Source organism: Rattus rattus, chromosome 11 (assembly GCF_011064425.1).
Source record: "Rattus rattus isolate New Zealand chromosome 11, Rrattus_CSIRO_v1, whole genome shotgun sequence".
Lineage (NCBI taxonomy): Eukaryota > Metazoa > Chordata > Mammalia > Rodentia > Muridae > Rattus > Rattus rattus.
The window spans coordinates 67,329,509-67,356,666 of record NC_046164.1 but is presented as its reverse complement, the minus strand read 5'-3'; the positions used below and the strand labels follow the sequence as shown (position 1 = coordinate 67,356,666).

At 50.6% G+C, this 27,158-nt stretch overlaps 1 protein-coding gene across 1 annotated transcript; it reads right to left on the bottom strand.

The window, feature by feature from the left end:
• Window positions 1–217: 217 nt before the first annotated feature.
• On the bottom strand, window positions 218–4,128 carry Msx1 (msh homeobox 1). Its single transcript, XM_032916287.1, has 2 exons — window positions 3,450–4,128; window positions 218–1,413 (listed from the first exon to the last, which is right to left on the bottom strand). The coding sequence occupies exons 1-2, from the start codon at window positions 3,916–3,918 to the stop codon at window positions 971–973; spliced, it is 912 nt and encodes a 303-aa protein (XP_032772178.1). The 5' UTR covers window positions 3,919–4,128; the 3' UTR covers window positions 218–970.
• Between the last annotated feature and the right edge of the window lie 23,030 nt (window positions 4,129–27,158).

Sequence of the window (27,158 nt, the reverse complement as noted above, 5' to 3'; positions counted from 1 at the left end):
ATTGGAAAATTGAGCCTAATTATCCTAGGTAATTGCTCCAATTCTCCATTTGACTGTGTTAATGCAAATCTCTCCTGTGTGCCCAAAAGATGGTCCCTGTACATCTTCCTGTCACCTCTGAAAGTTGCTAGTATAAAACCACCAAACTGTAAAGCAATCATGTATGTGGGGAGAAAGAATGAACAATAAAACACACAACTAAACCCGCAGACATCACTTCTTGTAGCTTAAAATTAATTTATTTAACAAATATAGCTATAATATAAATGATAATAAAATTTCAAATATACAGTATATTACATAGTACACACGATCCCTTCAAAAGGGATGTTTGAGAGCCACGAAAATGTACTGTTAAATAGAAACAGATTTTGTTTTTTAACTTCTTTTTTTCTGGTCCTGGGAAAGTCTCTTCAACCTACCTTCCTGAAGCACCAGCATGCACCCTGCCCCCTCAGAGCAATGCTTTGCTGCAAGTCTGACAGTGGAAGGAGCTGGGCTCCTTGCTTTCTATAGGGCTGGGCTCGTCTCTTGAAGCACCAAAAAACAATTTCTCTGTGCAAGTCCTGCCTGGTTTCAGGACCGGAAGCAGCTGACGGGAGTCTCATGGCCTCTAGTCCTTTTGGCCTCTGGTCTCCTTCAGCTTCTAATTCTGCTGGGGACCACGGTGCTGGGGACCACCTCTTCGCCTTTGCACCCCCCAGTTTCCACATTTATAACTCGCACGTGTAAATATAGATTTTTCTCGAAAAACCTAGACACTTCCGGCCACTTTTTTTCTTCCCCGAAGGGGTCGGATGAGGGAGAAGGAACTTTAAGATGCGATGGCCAGGAGGAACTGTGTAGCGAAGGGTTTAAGAGAAGGGGCCAGGTGGTGTTGGGCAGCGGAGCTTCCTAGGAAGGACTCCCGCTGCTAGAAGAGGTGGCTGGGGGAAGGGATGGCACCACGGGGAGGTGACTCTGAACCCACCTATGTCAGGTGGTACATGCTGTAGCCTACATGGGCGGTGTAGAGTCCCACCGGCGCTACAGGCAGCGCGGCGCGCTGGAAAGGGCCAGAGGCACTGTAGAGTGAGGCGCCCGCAGCTGCAGCCACCGCTGCAGGGCCACCGAGAGGAAAGGAGAGGCCGAAGGCGGCAGGCGGCAACATGGGCTTCGCGGCCATCTTCAACTTCTCCAACTCGGCCTCCTGCAGTCTCTTGGCCTTGGCACGGCGGTTCTGGAACCAGATCTTCACCTGGGTCTCGGTAAGGCTGAGCGAGCTGGAGAACTCGGCGCGCTCGGCAATAGACAGGTACTGCTTCTGGCGGAACTTGCGCTCCAGAGCCAGTAGCTGAGCCGTGGTGAAGGGCGTCCTGGGCTTGCGGTTGGTCTTGTGCTTGCGTAGGGTGCAGGCCGGGGGACTTAGCCGCCCTAGGGGGCCAGGAGAGAAAAAAGAGCAAGGAGTTAAGAGTCTTGCTGGGAGTATTTTAGTAAGAAACTGAAACCATTCAGTGCATTGATTTCGTTCAGACACGTCTGTGCTGGGCACTATGGACACTTGAGAAATATTTTCTCTTGCCTGCTAAAATGCTAGATGAAATCTAAGCAGGCTCAACGCTGGAATATAGTTGGGCAGAGACAGTGCCAACCTACCTTAAAGCCAAGCTTTCCCCACCAGGTCTTTCTTCTGCGCCTCTCACAGTAGAAAGATGAATGCTTGGGGGCAGAGGGTGTCATAAAATACTCAGGAGCCCTTTGCCCACCCCAAGGTCACCTGGGTTTCATACCGTAGACATACATTTGTATTTGTGCCGGCCAAGTGCATCGCGTTGGGGCTAGGTCTTTGCATCGCTTAGAATGGATCTTGCAACCCCACACTTTCTATCAAACATGCTTCTACTGGGCACTAGGGCCAATCAAATTAGACACCAAGAGGTCACACTGTGACAATTCTAAAATATGTATGGGGCTGTTTATGTAGGCGTGCTGCCATTTCAGATGTCCACAGTTTTCCCTATGATCTCTCCAATCCTCAGTGCCTGAGTTCTAGGACCACATACATTAAGCACAGTGTGTGAGACTGGTTATATCCACCTGTCTTTTCTTTCGGGTTTTCTGAGTAAAGCTTAAATCTCCAACAGAGTGCTGTCACTGTTTGGAGATCAGGCCTCGTTAGGGGACCAGGTTTCAGTCCTGCTATGACTAACAAAACCGTTACAGGATAAAACAAACCTCACCCTCCCCCACACACACACCACTTGGTTATTGAGAACATCTTCGGGTTTTGCCTAACTATGCATTCTTTTAGCTCTGAAAAAAAAAATCCTTTGGGCCCTCAAACCATCAGGATGTGAGTCAAACGAAATCTCCAGTTAACATCCCCACTTCTTTCAGGCCATGGCAAGTACGGGAAGAAGTTGGCCCCAGACTCTTTTTCCGCCAGGCCGCCCTAGAGAAGGGAGTGTTCATAGAGAAATGTCACTTTGGTCAGCAGCAACAGCCCGGCTCTGGGCCACCTTCCTCAAGCGTTAGGCCCAGGGAGGGGCTGTCTTTTCAAAGACGTTTAATCCCCAGATAAAAATCGTTCCTCAGCATCACCATTGAATTTGCAACGCTATTATGTAGTGCAAAATAATCGGAGGAAACGAGGAAAACTTGGGAATTTCCCGTGCTCCTGAAATATCTTCGAGCGGGTTCGCTGGGGAAAGGAAGCCTAAGGGCCGCAAGAACTTAGGACTATTCTGGAACAACATGTCGCTGACTGCTGGGTCCGCTTCGAAAGCCTTGTCCAAAACATTCGGGAACTAGCAAAGCGGTTATTAGAGAGCTCCTTTGGCCGTCTCGTTGCCCCGCCCCCTTCCCCACTAGTCCGTGATTGTCCCCTCTTGCTAAATCATCCACCAACCCAAAACACCAAGTTTCTGCTTAGAATTAGATGCGCGGTGGGGCAGAAGTTTTGCAGCGCTCCGGAACCCCTTGAGAGATTCTTTAAATGGGGATAAGCGAGCTTATAGCCTTTTACCAGTAGAAAGTGAAACTCCGCAGAGCGAGGATGTACTGGCCGCAGCGACCATCCAAATCGCGGTGCAAAATAACTGAGTTTAGAGTCAGGTGGAGGAGCAAGGCACCCGCGGTGTCCTGAGTACCGGAAGAATAAGAGGGTACACAGACACCAGCGCGCTACAAATGAACTGACAGTCTCCGAGACACTGCTCCAAGGCAAGGAGCGCGGGAAAACGGACTAAGAGCTTTGCCTGATTTAGGGCCTCAAACTCTCTTCCTGGGTGGGAGTGGGAAGAGGCTCAAAGGCGGCCTTCCCGCCAACGCAACCTCTGCACGGCCTCCAGGTACCCAGTTGCAGGTACGCCGACGCCCGAGACAAGCCGGCGCCGGCGCGCGGCCTGGCGCCCTCGGGCCCCACACCCCCTCCTGGCCCCTTCGCTCTCCATCCAGGGCTGGCTACTTACTGGCTGGGGGCGGGGAGAAGCGGGGACTCTGCATCCACGGGGTCCGATCTAGCTTCTCCGGGCTCTCGGCCTTCACCAGAGCATCTTCTGGCAGCTTGAGGAGTCCCCCGACAGAGAAGTGGCCGAGAGGCCGCGGCGAGGAGGGCGCGTCCGGGGCGCCCAGAGACCCGGGCCGGGTGCCCAAGTGCTGCACCGAGCCACCCGCCGCCTGAGCCCCTTCGGAAGCCACCAGGACGCTCTCCTTTGCCCCGGGCTTCCTGTGATCGGCCATGAGGGCCTCCACGCTGAAGGGCAGGAGTGAAGCGGGCACTTTGGGCTTGGCCCCCTCCTCATCTGTGCCCATGGCGGTTGCAGTGGCCGCAGCAGCCCCGGGGGCCTGGCCAGCGCCTCCCCCAGCAGGCTTGGCGAAGGCGGAGTCCTCCACTTTGACACCGAGTGGCAAAGAAGTCATAGCAGCAGCCGGGGCCATGCAGAGCCGGACCCCCACTCCAGCCGCAGCTCGGGCCAGCCCTGGATCATGGGTTTCGGGCGGGCTGGGAGCGCGGCCGGCTTCTGTGAGCTCCCGGGGATCTGGCCCGGCCCGCTGTCGCGCGCGAGCCTCCTGCGGCTTCCCTAGAAGGCCAACTCCAGCGAGCTGGGCCTGGATCCCTGCGCCGCGCAGGCCGAGTTCCCGGGCGCACTCGCCGGCTCCGGGTCCGCCGCCGCTCCCCAGAGAACTTGTTAATAAGGCAAGGCCAGCGCGGCAGCGGCCAATCAGCGAGCGAGGGGCGGGCCCGGAGAGAACCATTGGGCTGCGCTCGTGCCCCGAGGCGCGCCCGGCCTGGGGGCGCTCAGGGAAGGGCCCGGCCGGCACTGGCGGGACAGAGCCGGAGGTACCTGGGGAGCCTTTCCGCCTAGCTTAGCCCGGTGGGCATCGGTTCGGCTGGGCCTCCACACTCCCGAATGTGGATTCTACCAAGTTCCAGAGGAACTTTATTAGTACTTCTCTTCTGCCCTAGTCATCCTCCACCGTCCTTTACCCACTTCTTCCGTTCCCCTCCATAGCCTACTTTCTCTCTACAGTTTCTCTTATGGTCCGTGCGATCTCTTTCTGTCCCCCTTCCCCCTTCGGGCCCCCTTTCTCGACCACAAAGATTTTACTTCAGTTCACTTAAAAAAATTTTTTTTTGGTGTATGCCTTGGATGATCATAGATATTTGTCAGAATAGCAAGGGATAATACGAATTTCTTTAAAACAAAACAAAACAAAATACCCTAAGTGTCTTATGTCTTCCAATCTTCAAAAATTTACCTCGGGGTAAAAATGGGCCTTTGTCTCCAAGGGATGGACAAAGTTAGTCAAAGGAAGCCTGGGTCCTGTTTGTTCTGTGGGTACAGGAACATGTAACATGATCTGGAAAATGAGTTTGATTTTCATACAAAACACCTACCCCGTCCCTGTCCCTGTACTTTTTTCTCCAGAAAGTTACACCTCTATGAGAGAACTGCTACTAGCCAAAGCAGCCATTGGATCCCTTGGATGAAGATTGATTGAAATAAAAGCAACAGAACCTACCAACAAAATGTCGTTCTGGCCTCACCATGACCTCAGACAATGAATCCTCAAAAACAATCACACTTTACTAACTGTGGGTCTCTGCTGGTGCAGAGTGGAGGACCATTTGAGGATGGGGCAGTAGAAAAAAAAAAGAAAAAAGAAAAAAAAAACAAACAGATCCTGGCGGTATATTTGGTGCAAGGCTTAAGAAGTTTTCTTTGCCCGATTTCGAAGGAAACGTGCTTTTATTTCGGCTGATATAAAAAGAAGGAAAGTGGGGGGGGTCACAGAAGACCTTGTAAACTGAGTTCGGACAGGCTGTTGGGGGGGGGTGTCGTTTTATGGCCTCTTATCCCAGGGCCCAGGCTCGCGGCTCCGGGGGAGTTTGGAGGAGGTGATTGGCGGCTCACCGGGACTGAGCATTGATGACCGCCGGGCTCTAATCTCCAGGAAACACAAGGGGCTGCCGTGGCCATTTAGGGGTAATTATCCGAGCACGGAGGGATAGCGAATTCCCTGGCCTTTTAACTGGGCGCAATAAAAAGCTGTAGATTAGGGGCGACCAGATTAAGGAAAATGAATTACTTTATTACCCAGACGGCGTCCGGGGTCTGGAAGGAGGGGTCGGGCTGCGGAGGCCAGAGAGATCGGAGCCTCACCTCTGCCCACAGGGCCTGGAAAAATAGTAAGGCCTGGGGCGGGTTCGGGAATACTCGCTTCGGTGAAATGTCCGGATTTCTTACATTTCTGAGGCTGCTGAGCAGGCACTGCGTAGGGCTTGGGACTCAAGCTCATTTAGGCCCAGCTGGACGCCCGCTGTACTGGGTCCCCTGAGGTTTGCTCCATGTGTATGGGAAGTAGAAGCCATGCCATCCCGTTTTAAAGTCCTGCAAACGAAAGCTAAGTGAGAGTGTAGGCCGAACTTCCAGCTCGAAGCCTGGAGGGTACGGGTACGGAGAACTTCTGTAGTTTTAGAACTAATTAAGCTGTTGCTAGGTCAACTCCTTCTGCCGCATTAGCCGATTTTCATCCTGCGTTCGGGTTAAAACAAGTGGAAATAAAACTCCCAAGTGCCTTGTTTTAGGCTAGCGCTTTTAGTACGAGGAGTGTTTGACAAAAGGTAAGGATTTTCAGTTGTTCCACCGGGATCCCCAAGTCAAAATAACTTCCTTCTGGGAGCGATCAGAGAATCCGATGAAGCTACGATCTTTTTCCCGAAAAAAAAAAATTCATATCGGCTAAAACACGTTACATGCAACTGTGAGGACCAAAATCATGGACTCATGAACCGGCCCTGAGCCTGAATTCTTGCTTTAGAACCTAGGGGGCCTCGAACCTCAAGAATGGGGCCCCAGGCGTACTGGGGTCTCCAGCGGAACTCACGGAGTGCGCGGCAGTCAGAGCAAAGAGGCCTAGCCTCAGGCCGGGGAGGGGGCGGCCTGAGAAGGGCTGCATCGCTAATTGCGGGGATAAACAATCTGTCACGATCCCTCAGCGCGCCTAATAGGCAGACTAGGATGTTGTTTTTAGGCGCCAGCGGCGGCCCGATCAAAGGCTGCAGCCGGCGCAGGGGCCCTTGAAGTCGCGCCCCTGCCTCCAGGGAGCAAAACGCCTGCGCCCGCAGCCCTGAGCCCTGCATTCGGCCCCTGGGTTTTTAGAGTAGGTCTTAAACCCCCCAAATCTCTTCTTTTTGGGTTCGGTGTGCATTTGGGTCTGTAGTGATCCAGCGCGCGGGCTAGTGGGTTGCAAAGGTTGCAAGGCTAGAAGAGCGCTTCTACAGAGAGCAGGGGTCGGGACTCGATGGCTTCTAGAGCGCAGGACCCCTGCTGAGCTCAGACCCAAGGGCTGCGCAGGGGGGGAAAGTGCCCCCTAACTCTGAGAAGGACGTCAGAGAAACAAAACAAAAACCCTGCTCCCCGGCCGCGTGACCCATTCCCGAAGAAGGAAAGGCACGCATTTGGAATCGATGAGAGCAGGCAACCTCGGAGCTCATTTTTGTCTGGCCTTTGCGGATTTCCTGGCCAGTGGGTTAAGCGAGCTGACAACCCAGGCTGGGCCTGTTATCTCGCGGCAGCGCTAACCGGAGGTGCTGCTACCCCGACGCGGTCGCTGCAAGCTGCAGAGAAAACCGACCGTAATTCATGCCTGGCAAGGGCAGGGCTGGCCCGCGGCAGATAAAACTCTGAGACAGGCGCTCTGCTTGCAGCCTGGTCGACTTTTCTCCCCTCCCCCTCGCTCGGTCTCCCCCTAGTCTCCTGCACCCTACATCTCGCCTGCCTCCGGGAAAAAAAAAATTACCTTTGCCGGTTCAGACCCTAAAGACTAGTTCTGCTATCAATGTCTGGGCCGCTACTCTCCTTGGTGGCCTTTACCCCGCACCCAAAATGCTTGTTTTACCAGAGTATAGGACAGCTGGAGTGTATGATAGTTGCGATATGGTTCCTAGATATTTTCTTCCTCTTCTGGGCAGAAAATCAACTTGTAGAGGGATTCAATTGTAAAGAAAACTGTTACTACCTGAGCATCTTCCTAAGGGTTGGAGAAACCTAAGAGTTGGCCCTTCAATACTGCGTTCGTTGTCACCCCTATCCCACTCCCCTTTCCAGTGCATTTTGTGGCCTCTGTCCAGGAACCCCGCATATATATTTTTTTTTAATGTGAGGCTCAGTGGGATCCGCCGACAATTAGCCCCAAACAGTCCTCTTTAATAGAATGGATGTGCTATGAAAACCGATTACCCGGAACGATTTATTTTTGTGGGGATTCACCAATCACCGGGAGGGCAGCGGAGGGAGAGAGAAGAGGTATTTTGTTCCTGGGTGGGGGTGGGGTCTGATGGATGGACAGAAAGCCTCATTCCGGGATCTGCTAACCTCCCGAGAGGCCCTCCCTTCCCTGCCATCTCCGAGCCTCTGTCGCCTTCGAGCAAGAGGCTAGAAGTCACGTTTGAGAAATTGCCTGGGAATCACTCGTTCGGGGAAGATTTCAAAGGTTTCCAAGGACAAGCGCCACAGTGTAGAATTCGAAAAATCTTCAGCTCCAGAAGATGCAGAGGAGATAAAGATTTAAAAAAATAAAAAATGCTTCGGCTTTCCAAAGACTTTAGCCGAACTGGCACCACCAAAGGAATACTCCTTCCTGGAAGGTGTTTTTCCCTTTCTAGCGAACTCATTGACTTCAGAAAAAGGGGCCCCAGCCCTGCGGATTCACCTGAGGAACTGGCAGCTAGAATCTGCGGCTTCTTGCCCCTTCCCGCCCATCCCCCACTTCCTTCGGGTCCCACTTTCTCGGCCGGGCTTTCTTGTGTCTTTAAATTCGTGGGGGGTGGGAGGGGTGAGGGGCCAGGATCCGCGGAAGAAGGAGCTCCCTCTTCAAATGGCGCAAATTAATGCGATCGGGACTTGAGGGCGCACTTGGGGAAGATGAAAGCGGAGGCCTGCCGGCTCCTACCAGGACTCTATAATTATAGATAATATATCTCATTTCAAAGCAATTAGACCAATCAGGCGTAACGAACCACTTTGCTGCCTACGAATAACAAAGGCGCACGGTTATTTAAGCCTGGAGATGTCAGGCAGACCCTGAGGCTCCAAGGGCCTGGACCAAAGTCCTCCACCTCGTCTTGGCCCACCGCGGTACTGGAAAGACTGTCCCGAATTCCCCTCTCTCTGCCCGCCGACTGAGCACCAGTGTGGGCTTTCACCCATAGCCTCGGGGGTACGGACTGGAGGGCATGGGAAAAACTTGGTGTCATGCCTCTGGTCAGAAGTTTCGAAAACTTTAGCTGACTTAATCTTTTCTTCTCTGGGACATCGGAAACACACGCTCCCTGGCCGGGGATAAAAGGGGGAGAGTCAGAGAGGAAAAGCGCCTAGCTAAAGGTCACACAGCTAGCTAGAGGTGGGATTGCTGGTATCTCCGAAGCATCCAAGCTTTTCAGCGTGGCCTTTTTCATTACCAGGAGCAGACTCTCTTGGGCCCCTCCAAAAGTCAAACTGCATTGAAGCACTGAGGGTGCCGCTGCCATACTGAATAGATCCGCCCCGAGTCCCGCCCAGTCCGGGAAAGGGATCTTCTATCCTGCAATTACTAATCTCTCCGTCGACCCTCTTCGATCCTCCCTACTAAGAAGCCTGGGATACTGTTGAAGTTCCTCGCGAATTTACCAAATGCCCCGGCTCTTATGTCTGTCTGAGAAGAAAATGAGCCTGGGTTACAGACCCACCCCCTGAGATTTAGTTCTTCAGCTTGAAGTTGGGCAGAGACAAAGACGACGGGCAGGAAGAGCAAGGAGAGAGCAGCTCTTGTTCTTGGGAGCCTTGAGAAAAGACTTGAGGAAGGGCTGGAGAGATGGCTCAGTAGCTAAGAGCCCTGGTTGATCTTGCAGAGGACCCAGGTTTGGTTCTCAGCAACTACACGGCGGCTGGCTCAGTTACCCTTGGTAACCCCCAGTTCCAAGGAAACCTATCTCACTCTTCTGCCCTCCCCAGGCACCAGACACACGCACCCTGCAGTTACACACACACAGGCAAAACTTTCATGTTAAAAATATTTACAATAAACATTAAAATAAATCATTTTTAATGCAAAGAGCACTGGGAAGGACTCGGGCCAGACTGGAGTGAATTGAAAGGCAGATTGGGGGAGGGGATGCTGAAGGGCTTAGAATCAGGCTCCAGAAGAGCCCAGAGAGGCAGAGACACTTAGGTGGGGACCAACTCAGCAGGTGGGGTACCAGGAACGCTCAGCCTATAGGATTGGGCAGAGAAAGGGAGTGGTCCCTTTGAGGCTTTAGCACTCACTGTTGTAAGCAGGGGACAGGTAGACCCAACTTTCTTCCCACTCTCCTCCTAGGGATAGTCTCTGCTGGTCTCTAATCAGGTGTCATGAGACACGGGCTTCCTTTCTTATCTCCCTTGGCTGTTGGCTCGCTTTTCCTCAGGCTTCTGCCTCCTTTAAAGCTCTTGTGTTCCACCCCCACACAGTGATTCAGTCTTGAGTCACACCCTTCAAGTCTCTAAGAAGCTAATTTGACCCCAGCTAGTTCTTTCTGGAGTGAGCCAGTGACTTCTGCAAGAGCAGCAGGCATCCTCCTGGACAGACAGAGTGACGTTTCTTTTGGGTCTTCCATCCCTTTCCTTCCCTCCTGCTTGGTTTCCAGTTACTGGATTTTCCAGATTCTGGATCTCCATTTTCACGATGGAACCGTGGATCACATGTGTGCTTTCCTGTAGGGTCCTCCTTGAGACCCAAAAGGAAGGTGACCGGGCCATGATAGTCTGGGAAGTTCCTTCTAGTAGGTGAGTTCATAGCTGACTGTCTCAAAGGTCCTGGCTAAAAATATAGCTAGTGGTTGTAGAACATTTGGTAAGGTAACAAAAGTGACCAGAAACTGACAGGACAGCAGGCAGTGTGTCTTCAGGAGAGGCTGATGGCTCGTGCCCTGGCACTAGAGCTGGATACCAGCTGTCTTTTCTGAAATGCTCACTCCTGGGGACACTTTCTACCCTCTTATATTTTACCCTCCAGACTTCTGGGTCCAGGAAAGGAAGCCACCTCAAGGGCACTGTGCACTCTCCTGGGGCCTTTGCCATTCTTGGATCTGTCTAGTGAGGGTTTTCTCACACCTCCTTGGAGCCTTCCTGGGTCAACCAGAAAGCCTGTGGCTGGAAGCCCCCCCTATACTCAGCAGGCACCAGCACCTCACGAGCAGTCAGAAAATCAATAGTGACTGAGTAGGAAATCTGGAAAGACAGAAAATGGAGCCCAGTGGTCTGCAAGATGGAGTGAGTGAGTCCCTTGTCCCATCTGGAATGGCCTTGTAGCCACGTCTACCCCACCCCCTCAACCTGAGGTGGCTCTGAGGAGAGGGTAGTTTAATCCGTGCCATCTCCAGAAGGTGGAAGTGTTTGGTGACTCCCCCTTCTCCCAGGCAAGCCCACGAACTGATCTAGAAGGTGTAGCAGGGGTGGGGATGCTTGCTGGTGATTCTGCTCAGCTTCCCCTTAGGTTTGGGTGGAGTGGCCAGGGAAGGATCACTAGATTCACCCCCATTTTCCATAGATAGTGAAACCCAAGCTCTAGCAGGAATCATTTCCTTAGGTCTCTGAGCCATAAGTGGCAGAACCTATTAAAATGCCCCTGTGTTAGACACCACCACCTCCCCTGCACCCCTACCCCATCCCACCTCCCAAACCCCATCCCACACCCCCAACCCCCACACCCCAACCCCACACCCCAACATCCCTCCACCCCCCACACCAATCACCATCCCCACACCATCCCCCCACCCCACCCACCCCCCCCCCCCCATCCCACATTCCACACCCCACACCCCAACCCCACACCCCACCCCACTCTCACCCTCCACCCCCCAAACCCCCTACCACCCCACTCCACCCCCACACCACCCCCACCCCTACCTCATCCCACACCCCACCCACCATCCCCCCACCCCCACCCCATCCCATATTCCCACCCCCACCCCAAAACCCCAAAACCCTCCACCCCCCAAACCCCATCCCACACCCCACCCCTGCCCATAATCCTGTGTTCACCCAAACTCAGGAAAGCCCAAGAAACCTGGGGCATCTCATGTCCCTCTAAGCCAAGATGTTCTGTGGGAGCTAAGAGTCTGGGAGGGTTTCAGTGCAGACTGAAAGCAGATTCAGGGGCGCCTGGGAGGCTGGGCTTGCTAACCTGGACCTAACCAAACTGGATGTTTGGAATTAAGTGACAGGGACCACTTTCACCTAGTACCTGCTACCGGCTGGGTGCTTTCTTGTGAATCTCCATAGTTGATTCCTCAGAGGCTTGCACCATTTTCCAGATGGGAAGCTGGGTGCTCCTGGAGTTGAAGCAGCCATGCAGCCAGACCCAGAAACCAGAGTCTCTGGGCAGCTGCCCTCCAGCCACTCAGCTGTTGTCCTTCCAACCCTGCCTAGGAGCATAGGTGGTGCTGGTGAGGGGCAGGGTGGGGGTGGGGTTGCAACAGCCAGCAGCCCAGTTAAGTTGTTCTTCCCCAGCCCAAAGAGAGCTGTTTCAGAAAAAGAGGGGGCAGGTGGGACTTCTCTAGTCCAGCTAATTCTTGTGCCCAAAGAAAGACCTGGGTCCCTGTGAAGTCCCACCTCTCCCAGCCTCCAGAGCTTCAAATTCTGACCCAAGTCCAGCCTCAAAGCCATGAATGAGCCTTGGATAAGTGATTAGACCTCCATAGCCCACTTGCAGCGGAGCGAGAGAGGTCTTCTCTTGGAGGCTTGTGAGGAAGCCCACTTGTAGAGTTAGGTAGAAGGGTAGGGTCTTGATTCAAGGCCACTGATTCAAAAACAGCAAAGCAAACAGATAATAGTTTAACCCCCATTGCCAATCCTGTCCTTAACATGTTTTAACTAATTCAGTTTCAATAGTGACTATTTTTATCCCTAATTCACACTCTGGGGAAAAAGTTAAATAGCTCGTGGTATCAATGCAACTTCAAAACAAAACACTCCGGGGAGTCTTCCAGCACCCCAGGGGGTTCCAGTTCATCACTGCAGGAGTGCACTCCACTTTGGAGGCCCCTGCTGTGGGCCCCTTGTTCACAGTGGCCAAGAGGCCTGGGGGTCTGGGTTTGTGGTGAAGGACTTTCTAGTCTGTGTCCGGTTGCTAGCAACAGAACACCCCACCCCCTGCGGGCTTGAACAAACCCTGAGACCAGACCTTGGCACCAGAGAGGCATGAGAGGATGGCTACTAAGAAATTGCAACCTCAGTGTCACCCAAGCTCTTCAGCAGCCTAGAACCCTGGCCTAGGACACTTTCCATGTGTTTTGTTTCCCCAGGCTGGGTTCAAACCCTAAATGCTCCTTCCTTATTCCCCTCAGTGGGTGATTAAATGTGCAGGACCATGCAAAGTCGCATATCTGCCTTTCTGTGTCACACACACACACACACACACACACACACACACACACACACACACACACACACACACACACACACCCCTTTGAGACAGGGTACCATGTACTCCAGGCTGGCCTCGAACTCACCGTGTAGCTGAAGAAGAGCTTGAAATCCTGATCCTCCTGCTTCCAACTCCCAAGTGCTAGGATTACAGGCATGAATGCACTTCCGTTCATGGTTTGTGCAGTGCTGCAGATGAGACCTGGGCTTCCTGAGTTAGGCAAACACTGCCCACTGAGCTACATCCCCAGTCTCCAAATATTCCTTTCTTTTTTAATTTTTAGATTAAAAAATTTTTATTGTGCATTGAGTGTTCTGCCTGTATGTGTGTCAGTGCACCAAATGTATGCCTGGTGGCCAAGTAAATCAGAAGTAAACATCAATATGCTGGAACTGTAATTATGGATGGGTATAAAGAACCATGTGGGTGCTGGGAAATAAACATGGGTCTTCTGCAAGAACAAGTGTTCTGAACCCTGGACCATCTCTCTGGCTTCCGCAAATCTTTCTTTCCTTCTTTTTGTTTTTGTTCTTTTTTTCTATTTTGAGACAAGGTCTCACTATATAGCTCTGTTGGCCCTGCAACTCCCTATGGAGACCAGGCAGAGATCCACCTGTTTCTGCCTCCTGAGTCCTGGGATTAAAGTTGATGTCACCAGTCACTACTATTTCTTGAATGATATTTTGAAGAGAAAGCTAACGCTGACCCTTCTGGGCTGCTCGCTCGCTCTGTAAACTTGAATCTGCATTGTGGCATCTGCCACAGAGAAGAAGAAATGTCAGTAGTTAGACTGTGCTGTTCAACCCAGCCTATTGCTGTTGCTGCTGCCACACTAGCCACTAACTCCTGAAGGGCCTCCCAGGTCTGTTTTCTTTATGTATCTAGAAATAGGCAGTGGGGATTGGTAGGCAAGCCGGAGAAGCCAGTACCTGTTAGTGTCTGGGGCACTTTAGAGAAGCAAGAAAGAAGAATAAGTTTCAAAGCAACTTCCCCCCTGGTGTTCCCAGGTCAGCAAGAAGCAGGGTCCAGCTGGGTCCTCTCTTTTAGGGTACCAGAGCCCCCTTTGTCCTCTCTGTCCTGCTAGGGCTACAGGAACACCCCACCTGACCTGAGAGGGACACAGCCCATCATCCCCGCTGAGACTCCAATCTGATCAAGCAGCGAGCCCCTGGCCACAGTCCAATTAAGTGAAAGTGGATCAGGCCTTATCTGGTTCAGGCGGTAGTCCCTGGGGTGGTCCTGAGGTGGCCCCAAAGGGTCCCTGTCTGTTTGATTTTCCTGCTCAGACACACTTGTTTAAACAGACCCCCAGGGTTTTCGGTAACCGGAGCCAGGCCTCGAGTGTGATTGCCAGGTAAGGGAGGCCCTTGGGGAGATGCTGGCTGGGGGAGGGGAGGGGAGTAAGAGGAGAAAGGAGGGAAATAGGGTTAGAGGAAGAGGAGAGAGAAGCTACCTTCAGTATGCAGAGGATTCCTGGGGGACTTTGCACCGTGGGTTCAGATCCCGGCCCCAACCCTTTAGGCTTCGTGTCCTCTGAAGAAGTTACTGAGCTTTCCAACCGTGGCCAGGACCAAGCCCAAGAGACTAGCTGACGCCTGGGTGCAGGAACCCCACTACTCTCTGAGAACAGTCACATGGAGCTACCCAGGTATCTCCGTGACAGCTGGAGGTAGAGGGGCTCCTGGATCCAGGGAGGTAAGTAAATCAAGGTAAGATGGGCATGTTCTCTTCTGACCTGCGACTCCAAACCAGCTTCTCTCTGAGGCAACACCTGTCAGGTATGGCTAACGGCAGAAGCCCACGTGCTGTACGTGCGCACAAAACCCTCTGAAAACTTTTCCTAACCTCCCTCACCCTAACCTCTTCCTCCATTGCAGTTGTCACTCATGATTCTTCCCACCCACCTCCGGTCTCCTCACTTCCTGTGGGGCCTCCGCCCTTCCGGGATTGCTTCTCGGAGAAGTCCTCCCTCATCTTCCAAAACACAGACGTCCACCCCAGCAAGCCCTGCACCATCTGCATTACTTCTGTGGATGTCACTGAGTTACTGTCACTTACCACTCTCCTTTGGTCTGTCCCCTGGGGATCTTCATTAGGCTTAGGCTGTTTCCTCACGTAGCACAGCGCTCAGCACAGAGTAGATACTCAATAAAGAGCATCTATTCAAGTGCTTGCGTCCAGTTCCACACACACACTGACTTTGGGGTTGTTGGTGATCTCTTCATGTGTTTGTTTTCTCTTCAGACAAGGCAGGGCTATAAAGTCTTCCCACCTTTTCTCACTGTGAGGTATAAACTAGAGAAGGCTTGGGAAGAGGTAGAGGTTTCTGTATGGCCTGGCACCGAGGAAGCAATCTGGGTGTTTGATCCAAGAGGACAATGGGCTGTCCAAAAGGCTGTTTTTCTTTGAGGACAGATAGCTGGTTAGCTCTTCTCAGGTCTGGGATCTTTCCAGCACATCAAGATATTCCACCCCAAATTCATCCCTGCCCCTCAATGACCATCCAAGTTGACAGATGTCCAGGTCTTGTAGGATTGTGATGGTTGTGTATGCTTAGTCCAGGGAGTGGCACTATTAGAATGTGTGACCCTGTTGAAGTATGTGCGGCCTTGTTGGAGTAGGTGTGTCACTAGGGTGTGGGCTTTAAGGCCCTCAATATTCTCCTAGCAGCCTTCAGATGAAGATGTAGAACTCTCAAGCTCCTCCTGAACCATGCCTGCCCGGATGGTGCCATGTTTCCACCCCGATGATAATGAACTAAACCCCTGAACCTATAAGCCAGCCCTAATTAAATGCTGTTCTTTATAAGAGTTGTCTTGGTCACGGTGTCTGTTCACAGCAGTAAAACCCTAACTAAGACAAGGACAAAGGTTCAAGGGAGTCATGACTACGGGGTCCCTTCACATTCCTGTCCTAACTGGTCCAGAGACTGTGGCTGACACCATCGGATCCTATGCAGGCACACTCCTTTGGGAGAGTGTCTTCATGGCTGGGACAGAGGCCAGGCAGTTTCTCTAAGGAAGATGCTGGGGAGAAGTAAGTCTAAAAGAATGGGATAGCCTAGGCTGAGTAGGGGACAAGGCAGGGGATGGGAGTAGGATGGAGGCCTTCAGAGCTTTGTGTCACATGGAGCAAGAGTAGGGGTTGTGCCCATTAAAGCTCCATCTTGAAAGGCAAATATGGAAGACAGCTTTGGCCTGACAGTCAGACGTCATCTCAATGTAAGGTCTGTAGTGAGGATGGGAGACAGATGTGATGTCTTTGAGTCCAGAACCTTCCTATCTTTTGGAATCTGTCCAGGATCTCTTATTAGCCTACAGAACTGAGAAGCTAACAGGCCTAAGAGGCTGCAGTCCACGGAGGAGCAAAAGACAGTGTTAGCTTCTGACAGGAAGCAGGGCATCTGGACAGAAGTGTCCTAGAGTCCTAATTGCTCAGATTCAGGGCACAAGAGAAAAGGGAATGAGAGATGCTATAAAGGCCATCAGAGCCTGTGTTCCTCCACTAGCCATGCCAAGCACATGTGGGATGGGTCCTTCATGGAAACCTCCACTTTCTACTGCACCTGAGTACAGTACCTGTACCCTGATGGCAGAATCGGGCCTGCCAGTGAGAACGCAACGTCAGTGCTTGTAACTATGCCAGAGAATACATAATCCCATCCTCCATGGTGTGCTTCCTAGTCAGGCCACCATCTACCTCTCACACAGCACAAGCGCACACAGGAGCACGTAGAAGACAGGCTCGCACCTGCCAGAGTGCCTTGGTGGTTGGTGCTTTGGGGCCAAGCATCTATTTTTTTCAGATACATTCTGTCCCTGGCCTGAAGCTCACCAAGTAGGCTGGACTAGCCTGAGAGTGAGCCTCAGGAATCTGTGAGGCTCTGCCTCCCCAGGATAACAATAGCATATGAATAGTACTAGAATAACAGGTAGAGGCCACCACAGCTGGCTTCTCCACACGGGTTCTGGGGATGGAGCTCTGGTCCATGTGCTTGTATGACATGTTACTAGCCAAGCCGTCTTTCTTACTCCAGAAGCTATACTGTTTTTGACTTTAGGGCAACTGGGAAAGATTTCCCAAACTGGACAGTTTAAAGCAGCAGAAATTGGTCTTTTCAGGGTCCCAGGGCCAGCAGTCTGAATCAGGGCTTCTGAGGGCTGTGCTCCATCTGAGACCCTGTGTACAGCCAATCTTCCTCTCTTGACTTCAGGGCCGGCCTCTGTCCTTGGAAACCTTTGGCTCGCCTTTGCGTCCTTCCAGCCTCTGCTTGTTTCCATGGTGTCTTCTGTGACTGTGTCCAAGTTTCTTCTTGGAAGGACACCAGTTGTCCTGAATTGAGCACCTCTCTACTGGATGACATCATCCTGAATGTTTTACTTCGACGGACCCCATTTCTAAAGAAGGACACTCTTTCCAGAAACAGGGATTGGCCTTTTGGGTGAAGGGACACACAATTAGACCCATGGCAAAGTCATATGGGTCTCCTCTTGGCCCTGTAGGGAGTTCTTTGGTGTGGTTGGATAACCAGGCTGGAGAGAGGGGGGGGGAGGAGAGAGAGAGAGGGGAGAGAGAGAGAGAGAGAGAGAGAGAGAGAGAGAGAGAGGAGAGGAGAGAGAGAGAGAGAGGGGGAGAGAGGAGAGAGGGGAGAGGGGGAGAGAGAGGAGGAGAGAAGAGAAGAGGAGAGAGAGGAGGGGAGAGAGGAGAGAGGAGGGAGGGGAGAGAGAGAGAGAGGGGAGAGGAGGGGGAGGGGGAGGGAGAGAGAGGAGGAGAGAGGGGGAGGGGAGAGGAGAGAGAAGGGGACAGAGGGAAGGGGAGGGGAGAGAGGAGAGAGAAGGGGACAGAGGGAGGGGGAGGGGAGAGGGGAGAGAGAGGGGAGAGGGGAGAGAGAGGGAGAGGGGAGAGAGGGGAGAAAAAGGGAGAGGGGGGAGGGGAGAGAGGGAGAGAGAGGAGAGAGAGAGAGAGAGAGAGAGAGGAGAGAGAGGGGAGAGAGAGAGAGGAGAGAGAGAGAGAGAGAGAGAGAGAGAGGGGGAGAGAGAGAGGGAGAGGGAGAGAGAGAGAGAGAGAGAGAGAGAGAGAGAGGGAGAGAGAGAGAGAGAGAGAGAGAGGGAGAGAGAGGGAGAGAGAGAGAGAGAGAGAGAGAGAGAGAGAGAGAGAGAGAGAGAGAGAGAGAGAGAGAGGGGAGGAGAGAGAGAGGAGAGAGAGGGGGAAAAAGAGAGAGAGAGAGAGAGAGAGAGAGAGAGAGAGAGAGAGAGAGAGAGATTGATTCTGCAGTCTTGGGAGGTGGCATGCCCACTTCTTTCCGCCAGGGCTTCAGCAGGTAGAAAATGTTTGCTGGACCTGTCATCATGGACCTGTGTTATAGAAGAGGAAGCTGAAGTCTGTCAGGATTCTTCAGCAAAGCTTGAGTCTGAAGCAATAATGACTTGTTAGAATTCCAAACCAAACCATATCGACCCCTCCCCCTCTTCTTCCCCTAAAGGTCAGGGTGGCAGGCGGGATAAGGCAGAGGCGGGGCAGGTGGGCCTGTCCAGGCCCTGCTGACTCATGGGAGTGCTAATGCCGTTACAGGCCGTTGTTGCTGTTGCCAGGGAGCTGATTAAGATGTCACGGAAGATTATGATGTCAGGTGCAGGAGTCAAGCTCCAGGGGGGTGACTGCTAGGCTGGGAAGGTTACCCTGGCAACAGAGACAGGACATCCATGCAGAGCAGGGACATAGTCTAGTGGGAGGGGCAGGGGGGTCCCAGATGATTGTCCTGGGTACCAAATCTGGCCTTTCTGCTCCACAGCTGGGTGGGTGAGCTTGGGGGAAAGTCTTCCTTTCTGAATATCTTCCCTTTCTCCCCTTTCTCCCCAAAATGGGAGAACAATCCCATCTCTGTGAGGATTGAATGAGATTGACAACAACCCCCTCCCACCCCCAGCTTCACAAGTGTCTGCCAAGTCCCCAGGGATCCCTAGCCAGGCAGGAGCTCCCAAGCTGAGGCTCGGGCATGGGCAGGCTTGCTCAGAGGTGGTAAAGGGGTGCCAGGTGCTGAGGCTACTCAGAACGCAGGCTCACAGGGCCTCACTGAGCCCTTATTGGCAGCCTTCTCTGTGCTGACATGAGGAAAGTGAGTTGCTCCCTTGGGCTTCTTGTTTACAATGCACACGCTCACTGGACTGTCACTTGCACTCAGCCCTGAACCTTCCTCCTTCAATCCCTGGAACCCAGCATCTTGCCCAGTGCTGTTTGATGAACAAGAACACAAATGAACATGTCTCAAATGTTCCCTCTTCCCCAGAACAAACTTCTGTCTTGGATAACGAAGCACTCCTTCTTCACGTGGCAACCTGGCCTCATTATGATCCCGTTTCCCTAGTTGTGACTCACAGTCACCCACTAGAGAATCTGTATCCCTACCAACCTACTTCCCTACCATTCACCCACCTATTTATGTACCCACACCTTCACCACATACCAACCCTTCCTACCACCCATTCACCCACCACAGTGTCCACTCACCCATCCATCCTTGTATCCATCCATCCTACAACCCACCCTTCACTTGATCTACCCACTCCCTTACCATCCATCTACTTTTCAGTCTTACATCTGCCCACTCACCCCTCCCATCCTCCTACCTACCATGTACCTAGGCCTCCATCCACCAACCTATTGATGTAGCCACTCATTTATCACTATCTACCCACCCATCATTTGCCTATCCATCACACAATTAACATTCATGTCTCTAACAATTCTTCCTATTGCCTCATCGTCCATCCATCCATCCATCCATCCATCCATCCATCCATCCATCCATTAGTTCATCCAACCAGCCATCTACCCATGCCTTCATGCACCCATTCATCAATCATTTTATCTACCCCCCAATTCCTGAGTCTATGAATGCTTGTACATATGCATGTGCCCCACCCCCTCATCCCTTAACTCACTCAGTCATGAGTCCATCTATGTATCCCACATGTGCCAGTTCATGCTGCCCTCCAACAACAAGGCAGGAGACACTAGCTGATCATATGCCATCTGGGTGGCCAAAGGGGTCCACAGAGTCAAGTCAGAATGGACCTCTCGCTCTCAAGGGTCCTCAGTCAATCTTGTAAGGTTGAGGGTACCCAAATGTCCAAGCTATGCAGGTACTTCAGCGATGGTGAAGACAGAGGTCTGCGGAGGTTGAAGAAAAGATACCATGTGGAATTACAGGGGGCCTCTGGAGCACGGGTGATAAATGAGGATGCAACTGGGAATCACCCCCCACTTTTCCGTGGCCCCAAGGCTACACTAGAGTCTCCTTCCCTTGGTGGAGCCTTATCTAGGTTAAGAGAGGTTAAGCTGTTGCCTATGTCGTGTAAGTGATAGCACTCCAATGACAGCCCCTCAGGAAAGCTTGGTGGACCCTTTCTGAGTGCCTCAGGTACATTTTCTTTCCCTCTGTATGCTCTGCACCTACTGTCCATTCCTTACTAGATGGCCACTCCAGGTAGCAGGGACATTTCATTTTGACCCTGCTTTTCCACAGTTCCAGGAACGTGGTGGATTCTCATAGCACCTTTCCCAGGATGCTGGGAAAAGGCCAGAGAGACTGTTGCATGGTTCCCAGTCTCCTTGCAACTCTCCCCAAAGCTGGCTGGTGGGTCCAGTCTCGGTGTGTACTGGCTACTGGACTCACACTCTCCAACGACTGCTGGCAGGGCTGGCATTCCTGCAGCCCTGGCTGATCCTCTGAGGGGACGTGCACCGAGCACCCACAGATAATTGAACAGATTACACGGAGAGTGGAAATGCTGAAAGTTGATTTACTATACGTCATCCCTGCCTCGGGGATTTTATTAGAAATTGAAGAATAGCTTCCTGACTTCAGGCTGTGTGTCACCTCCAACGGTCGCCAAAGCGATGCTGGCTCCCAAGGTGTCTGCAGTCACTGTTAAGTGCTCAGTGTGATGGGGCAGCAGCAGCTGTGAGCCGAGGTCACTGCAGAGAGTGGAACCTTCATCACCTCTCCTCTCCACCCAGTCCTCCATGTGGGACGAGTTGTGGGCACACAGTGGGTGGAGGAGAGTCCTGCAGATGGTAACGCACATCGTGATCAGATCACGCTCAGTCTCGTCTCTTACTCCAGCCAGAGGTGTGTAACTGAGACACCAGACTGCTGAGATAAAGGGCAAAAGCACCTGCATATCTAAAATTATTCATAATGGGGCTGGAGAGATGGCCTAGTGGTTAAGAGAACTCGTTCTTCCAGGAGAAGATCAAGGTTCAGTTCCCAGCACTGACATGGTCACTCCCAACTGTCTGTAATGCCAATTCCAGAGGACCCATTTTCTGGCTACACAGACACCAAGTGTATACACATGGTGCATATCTATGAACACAGCAAAACATGCACACATATAAAATAAAGAGAAATAATTAAATTGTCTCACAGTACCAGAAAACTCCACAGTCCCAGGTGAGGTCTTCCCGAACCCAAACAGTGCAGTTCCAAAGGGGATAGAATTGAATGCCTGACTACATTGCTAGGCCCTGGTTTGAACTTCCTAGTGACAGGGGAGCTCCCTTGAATACCGCACACACACAGTGATGGCGTTACCGGATGTCTCTTATCATGTGACACTTGGCTTTCTCCATTCTCCACCTTGCTGGAAGTTGTTGGTATACCAGTCCGCACTGGGGTCTCAGGCTAGCCTGTGAGTCCAGATTAGGATTCTCGGGACTAAGGATAATCTTATACCCACTAAAAGACTTCTTTTATGGAGCCGCAGAGGAGGAGGGGTGTCATGTTTCTTGCCTCAGCTCTCGGCCTTAAAATAAATGTTTTTATTCTAAGTCTCCCAGCTTTCTTTCACCAGAAGTTTCCTTTCTGTGGTTGTGCTTTTCTCCTGCTAGAATGTAGTCACCATAGCAACCGGATGGGGGTAGGGGGCGCCCATGAGGGCTATGGCCCCCAAAATGACCCCCGCCGTGAATTAGTACATTATAGCACAGTGGGTTAGCTTTTGTGGGAGTGGGCTCCTAATCAAAAGAGCAAGTCCAGAGTCAGGCTTGCTGGCACAGGCTTGTTATCCCGAGCTTGGGAGGCTAAGGCTAGAGGAGTATCAAGAATTCAAGCCCAGCCTGGTGAGGCTGAATTTCATTTAAAAAAAAAAAAAAGAGTTCAGCCTCTTTCCTCCCTCAAGTCAAATTGTTTGGCAGATGACTGGCCCTGTCAGTGTGGGGGAGTGAGTATTCCTGGTGCCCCACATGATCACAGTGCCTAAAGTCAGTGCTTGAAAGTAGGGCTGTGGGCTGGAGAGATGGCTCAGTGGTTAGGAGCACTGACTGCTCTTCCAGAGGTCCTGAGTTCAAATCCCAGCAACCACATGGTGGCTCACAACCATCTGTAAAGAGATCCGATGCCCTGTTCTGGTGTGTCTGAAGACAGGTACAGTGCACTCACATAAATAAAATAAACAAATTTAAAAAAAAGAAAAGAAAGTAGGGCTGTTAGAAAAGGAATAGGCACAGAGGCATCCCTCTGTCACATTAATGTTTAAGGCCACCTTTTTTTCCCTTCTATTTTCTTTTCTTTTCCTTTTTCTTTTTTCTCAAGACAGGGTTTCTCTGGGTAACAGAGCTCTGGCTGTCCTGGAGCTTACTTTGTAGACGAGGCTGGCCTTGAACTCACAGAGATCCACCCACCTTTGCTTCCTGAGTGCTGGAATTAAAGACTTGTATCACCATGCCTGGAAGGGCCATCTTTCTTGATGACATATGCTCTCAAGCATCTGTCTTTCTTCTTTCTTTCTTTCTTTCTTTCTTTCTTTCTTTCTTTCTTTCTTTTCTTTCTTCCTTCCTTCCTTCCTTCCTTCCTTTCTTTCTTCCTTTCTTTCTTTCTTTCCTTTCTTTCTTTCTTTCTTCCTTCCTTCCTTTCTGTCTGTCTGTCTGTCTGTCTCTTTGTCTGTCTGTCTGTCTGTCTGTCTATCTATCTATCTATCTATCTATCTATCTATCTATCTATCCACTTTTGGAGTCTGGATCTCATGTAGCCTAGGCTAGTCTCCAATTTCCTATGTAGCAAAGGATGATCTTGAACTTCTAATCCTCTAGCCTCTATCTCCAGATGCTGGGATCACAGTGCCTTCATGCCCAGTGTATGCAGTACTGGGCATTGAGCCAGTGCATGCATGTGCTAGGTAAGCGGTCTACCCACCAAGCCACACATCCTGCCCCAAAAAAAACTCTTCATATGCTTGTCCATAGGCATTTGTCTGTTTTTATTCATCAAATATTGGCTAATTGATAATTCTTCACGTTTTAAAAAATGCTGGAAACGCAACCCAGAATGTTTTACATGCTAAGCAAGTGAGTTATGTCCCACATCCCTCGTTCTTGGTTCTTGGAGACAAGTCTGGGATTACAGGCATGCACTACCTTGTCGGACTGCAGAAAGTCTTTCTGGAACAACTAGATATTTTCGTGCCAGCAAGCAAAAAGTAGGGATGGAGGGAGGGAATGAGCGAGGGAGAATATATAATACAAATAAATAAAAATTCATTCAAGATGTAAAAGTAAAACACAAAACCATATAACACAACACTTGAGGGTAGTCTCATGGTTACTGGTTGTGGCTGGTATAACCCGGGAAGCTCTCTGAGTACTCATCACAATCCCCTGAACAGTAGCCAATCCCTGAGATAGTTTGAAGTCCATCAGCACTGCCTTAGCCTCATGCATGGAGCTACGATGCAGTGTGTGAAAGCTAGTGTCTGCTTCCTTCAAGGAGACTTCCAGTCACTTCAGTGAGGAAGACAGATTTCATCTGCGTATGTTAAGATAGAAACTCACAGGGCCTTATAATTTCTTAGTGGCAAGCCTTGAGATAGTTCTTCCCAGGTACTATTGTGGCTAGTATATCTTAGCTCAAAGCGACCCAGAAGAAAGGGACCACCATCTCACTTCACTAACCAGGAAGCAGGCTCTGGGGGTGTGTCTTAGTTAGGGTCTTATGGCTGCGAACAGACACCATGATCAATGCAAGTTTTATAAAGGACAACATTTAACTGGGGCTGGCTTGCAGGTTCAGAGGTTCAGTCCATTATTACCAAGGCGGGAGCATGGCAGCATCCAGGCAGGCATGGTGCAGGAGGAGCTGAGTTCTACATCTTCACCAGAAGGAAGCCAGGAACAGACTGAGCATCCCCAGGCAGCTAGGAGGAGGGTCTCCAAGCCCACCCCAACAAGACCTACTCCAACAAGACCACACCTTCTAATAGTGCCACTCTCTGGGCCAAGCATATGCAAACCACCACAGGGTAGTGCTCAAGCATCCCAAGCCAGGATGACAATTCCTCTGGGATATATTATGGTCAGGCTTCATGACCAGATGAGGGACCAGTGTTTAAACACGTGGATCCAGACAGTGAAAGTCTGCGTGAAGTCCTCCAGCTATCCCCAGATGTTCTCACAGTTATCTACAGGGTCTTACTGTGAGGGAAATATTTCACAGGTTAGCCTACATATTGATTTTTAATTTTAAAAAAATCTATTTACTTTTGTTATAGTTACTACTCTCATTTGACAAAATATCCTGGTGTAGTGATTTGAATAGCTTTGGCCCTCATAGACGCATGTGTTTGAATGCTTGGACCACATGGAGTGACACTATTAGGAGGTGTGTCCTTGTTAGAATAGGTGTGGCCTTGTTGGAGGAAATGTGTCACTGTGGGGCTGGGCTTTGAGGGGTCCTAGTGCTCAAGCTCTGCCCAGTGTGGAATTAGAATCTGCTGCTGCCTCCAGAACAACATGTAGATCTCTCAGCTCTTCCTCCAGCCCCATGTCTGCCTGCCTGCTGCCATGCTTCCAGCTACGATGATAATGGACCAAACTTTTAAACCTGTAAGCCAACCCCAATTAAATGTCATTTATTAGAGTTTCCCTGGTCACAGTATCTCTTCACAGCAATGAAACCCTAACTAGGACACCTGACAAGAGGCAGTTTAAGAAGTGAAGGGTTCCTTTGGCTTACAGTTTGAGAGAGCACAGTCCATCATGGCAGGGAAGACATTGAGATAAGAGTAGGAGGCTGCTGACCACACTGCATCTCCCAGGAATCAGGGTATGAACAGGAAGTGGAGTGAGGTCATGAAACCTCGAAGCCTGTGCTCAGTGAACTGCATCCATCAGCAAGGCTCCATCTCTCAAAGGTTCCACAACCTTTCCAAACAGCACCACCAACTGCAGACCAAGCATCCAAACATATGAGCCTATGGGGAACATCTCACATTCAAAACCCAGAAGTGATGTAATAAAAATCAACAATACCTTAAATGCACAATGTGTTAAGTCTTAACCCAGTATGTGACCAAATTTGCCTTTGTCTGTTTGGGTGGCCAGGATAAAACACCACCAGCATGAGCCTTCTGCACTTTTGAGCCTTTGTAGAGGCTTGAAGTTCAAGGTCATGTCGGTCAGGTTGGTTCCTGGTGAGACCACTCTTGCAAGCTTACAGAGGGCCACCCACCCCTTTGCTGTGTGCTCACAAGGTCTTCCTCTCAGGTTTCTCCCTTGTTTCTTTTGAGAATGCCAGGCTTGCTTATGGGAATAAGCTGAGGAGGACTCATTTAGCTTATCCTAAGAGGCCACTCTCCAAATAGAGCCATGGGGCAGGGGTGGGCTTCAAATATATCAATTTAAAGAGGAGTAGCTCTGTTAGCTTTTTTGTTGTTCTACACAATTTTATTATTTCATTATTTACAGCACTCCAACCAGACTCCAAATGCAGGAGTTCAAGGAGGCTACCATTGCTATGTAGGGCCAGGCTGGAGCATGGCACTTGTATTTGGCTTCGAACCCTTCTATTCAGAAGGGATCAGAAGGGGGCTGGAGAGATGGCTCAGTGGTTAAGAGCACCGACTGCTCTTCCTGAGGTCCTGAGTTCAAATCCCAGCAACCAAATGGTGGCTCACAACCATCTATAATGGGATCCGATGCCCTCTTCTGGTGTGTCTGAAGACAGCTACAGTGTACTCATATATAATAAATAAATAAATCTTTAAAAAAAAAAGCAGAAGGGATCAGAAGGATCAGTAAATAGGATCTAAAGATAGAGAAGGCACTTATAAAATCTTTTTAAAGTGTGGTCTTCTAAATAAGCCCTGCACGATGACATCATTTGGCAGTCCAGCACCGATGGGGGGAATCTCACAAGGTCTCACCCATCAATGAACCACAGCATGAGTGGCTGCTGAGAGAAGAGTCTTCTCCAGATTACCTAATATGAGCAACACTATGCGGACTGTCCATCAGTGTTCTGTTGTTGAGAAGAGACACTATGACAGAAATAAACCTTATAAAAGAAAGCATTTAGTTGGACTGGCTATTGGGTTTCAGAGGCTTCATCCATTTTCATCACAGTAGGAAACATAGCAGTGAGCAGGCAGAAAAGGTGCTGGAGAAGTGGCTGAGAGTTCAACACCCTGATCTGCAGGCAGCAGGAAGAGAGTGACACTGGGCCTGGCTTGGGCTTTTAAAACCTCAAAGCCCACCCCTATGACACCCTTCCTCCAACAAGGCCACACCTCCTAATCCCTTCCAAGTAGTCACTCCATGACAACTAAGCATTCAAATATATGAGCCTGTGGAGGTCATTCTTATTCAAACTCCACATGGGTTCATCAGGGGTCATTCATTTATAGATAGATGGATTGGATGAGTGGATGGATTGATGGGTAGGTAGATAGATAGATAGATAGATAGATAGATAGATAGATAGATAGATAGATAGATAGATAGATGGATGAGCAGGTAATGGAGTTAAGAGGAAGTGGGAAGGATACCAGAGAAGTTGGAGGGGAAGAGTGGGGTGGAAGTGATATACATATGGTATTCATATATGAACCTCTCAATAATAATAATAATACACCTGTAAAAAACCCAAAGGGAGGCAGTGTGCTTTATAACATTTCATGTTATCATGCAAATGTCCCCAGCATTCTGATTCGATTGTGCATGCTGCAGAGACATCATTAAATAATACATTTTGTATTTAATAATAATATTTTGTATTTTTTAAAAGAAGTTCTATGGGTAGATCCTGGGGTGCTTATTAAATGATTTGCCACTGAGCTACGCCCCCAGCTTAGGTCTTTAACTTTTGAAGCCTAATTGTCTATCCAAGTGTACGCAAGAGTTTTTCTCCATAAAATTCTATTATGTAATTGTTAAAATACTGTAATTCAAAGCCACTT

What these genes read in the sequence shown, in the direction of transcription:
- Msx1 (XM_032916287.1), bottom strand. Translation starts at nt 3,918, where the DNA reads ATGGCCCCGGCTGCTGCTATGACTTCTTTGCCACTCGGTGTCAAAGTG. An exon ending in CTTCTCCCCGCCCCCAGCCA is followed by an intron (nt 1,414 to 3,449) that starts GTAAGTAGCCAG and finishes CTGGCCCCCTAG; the next exon opens with GGCGGCTAAGTCCCCCGGCC.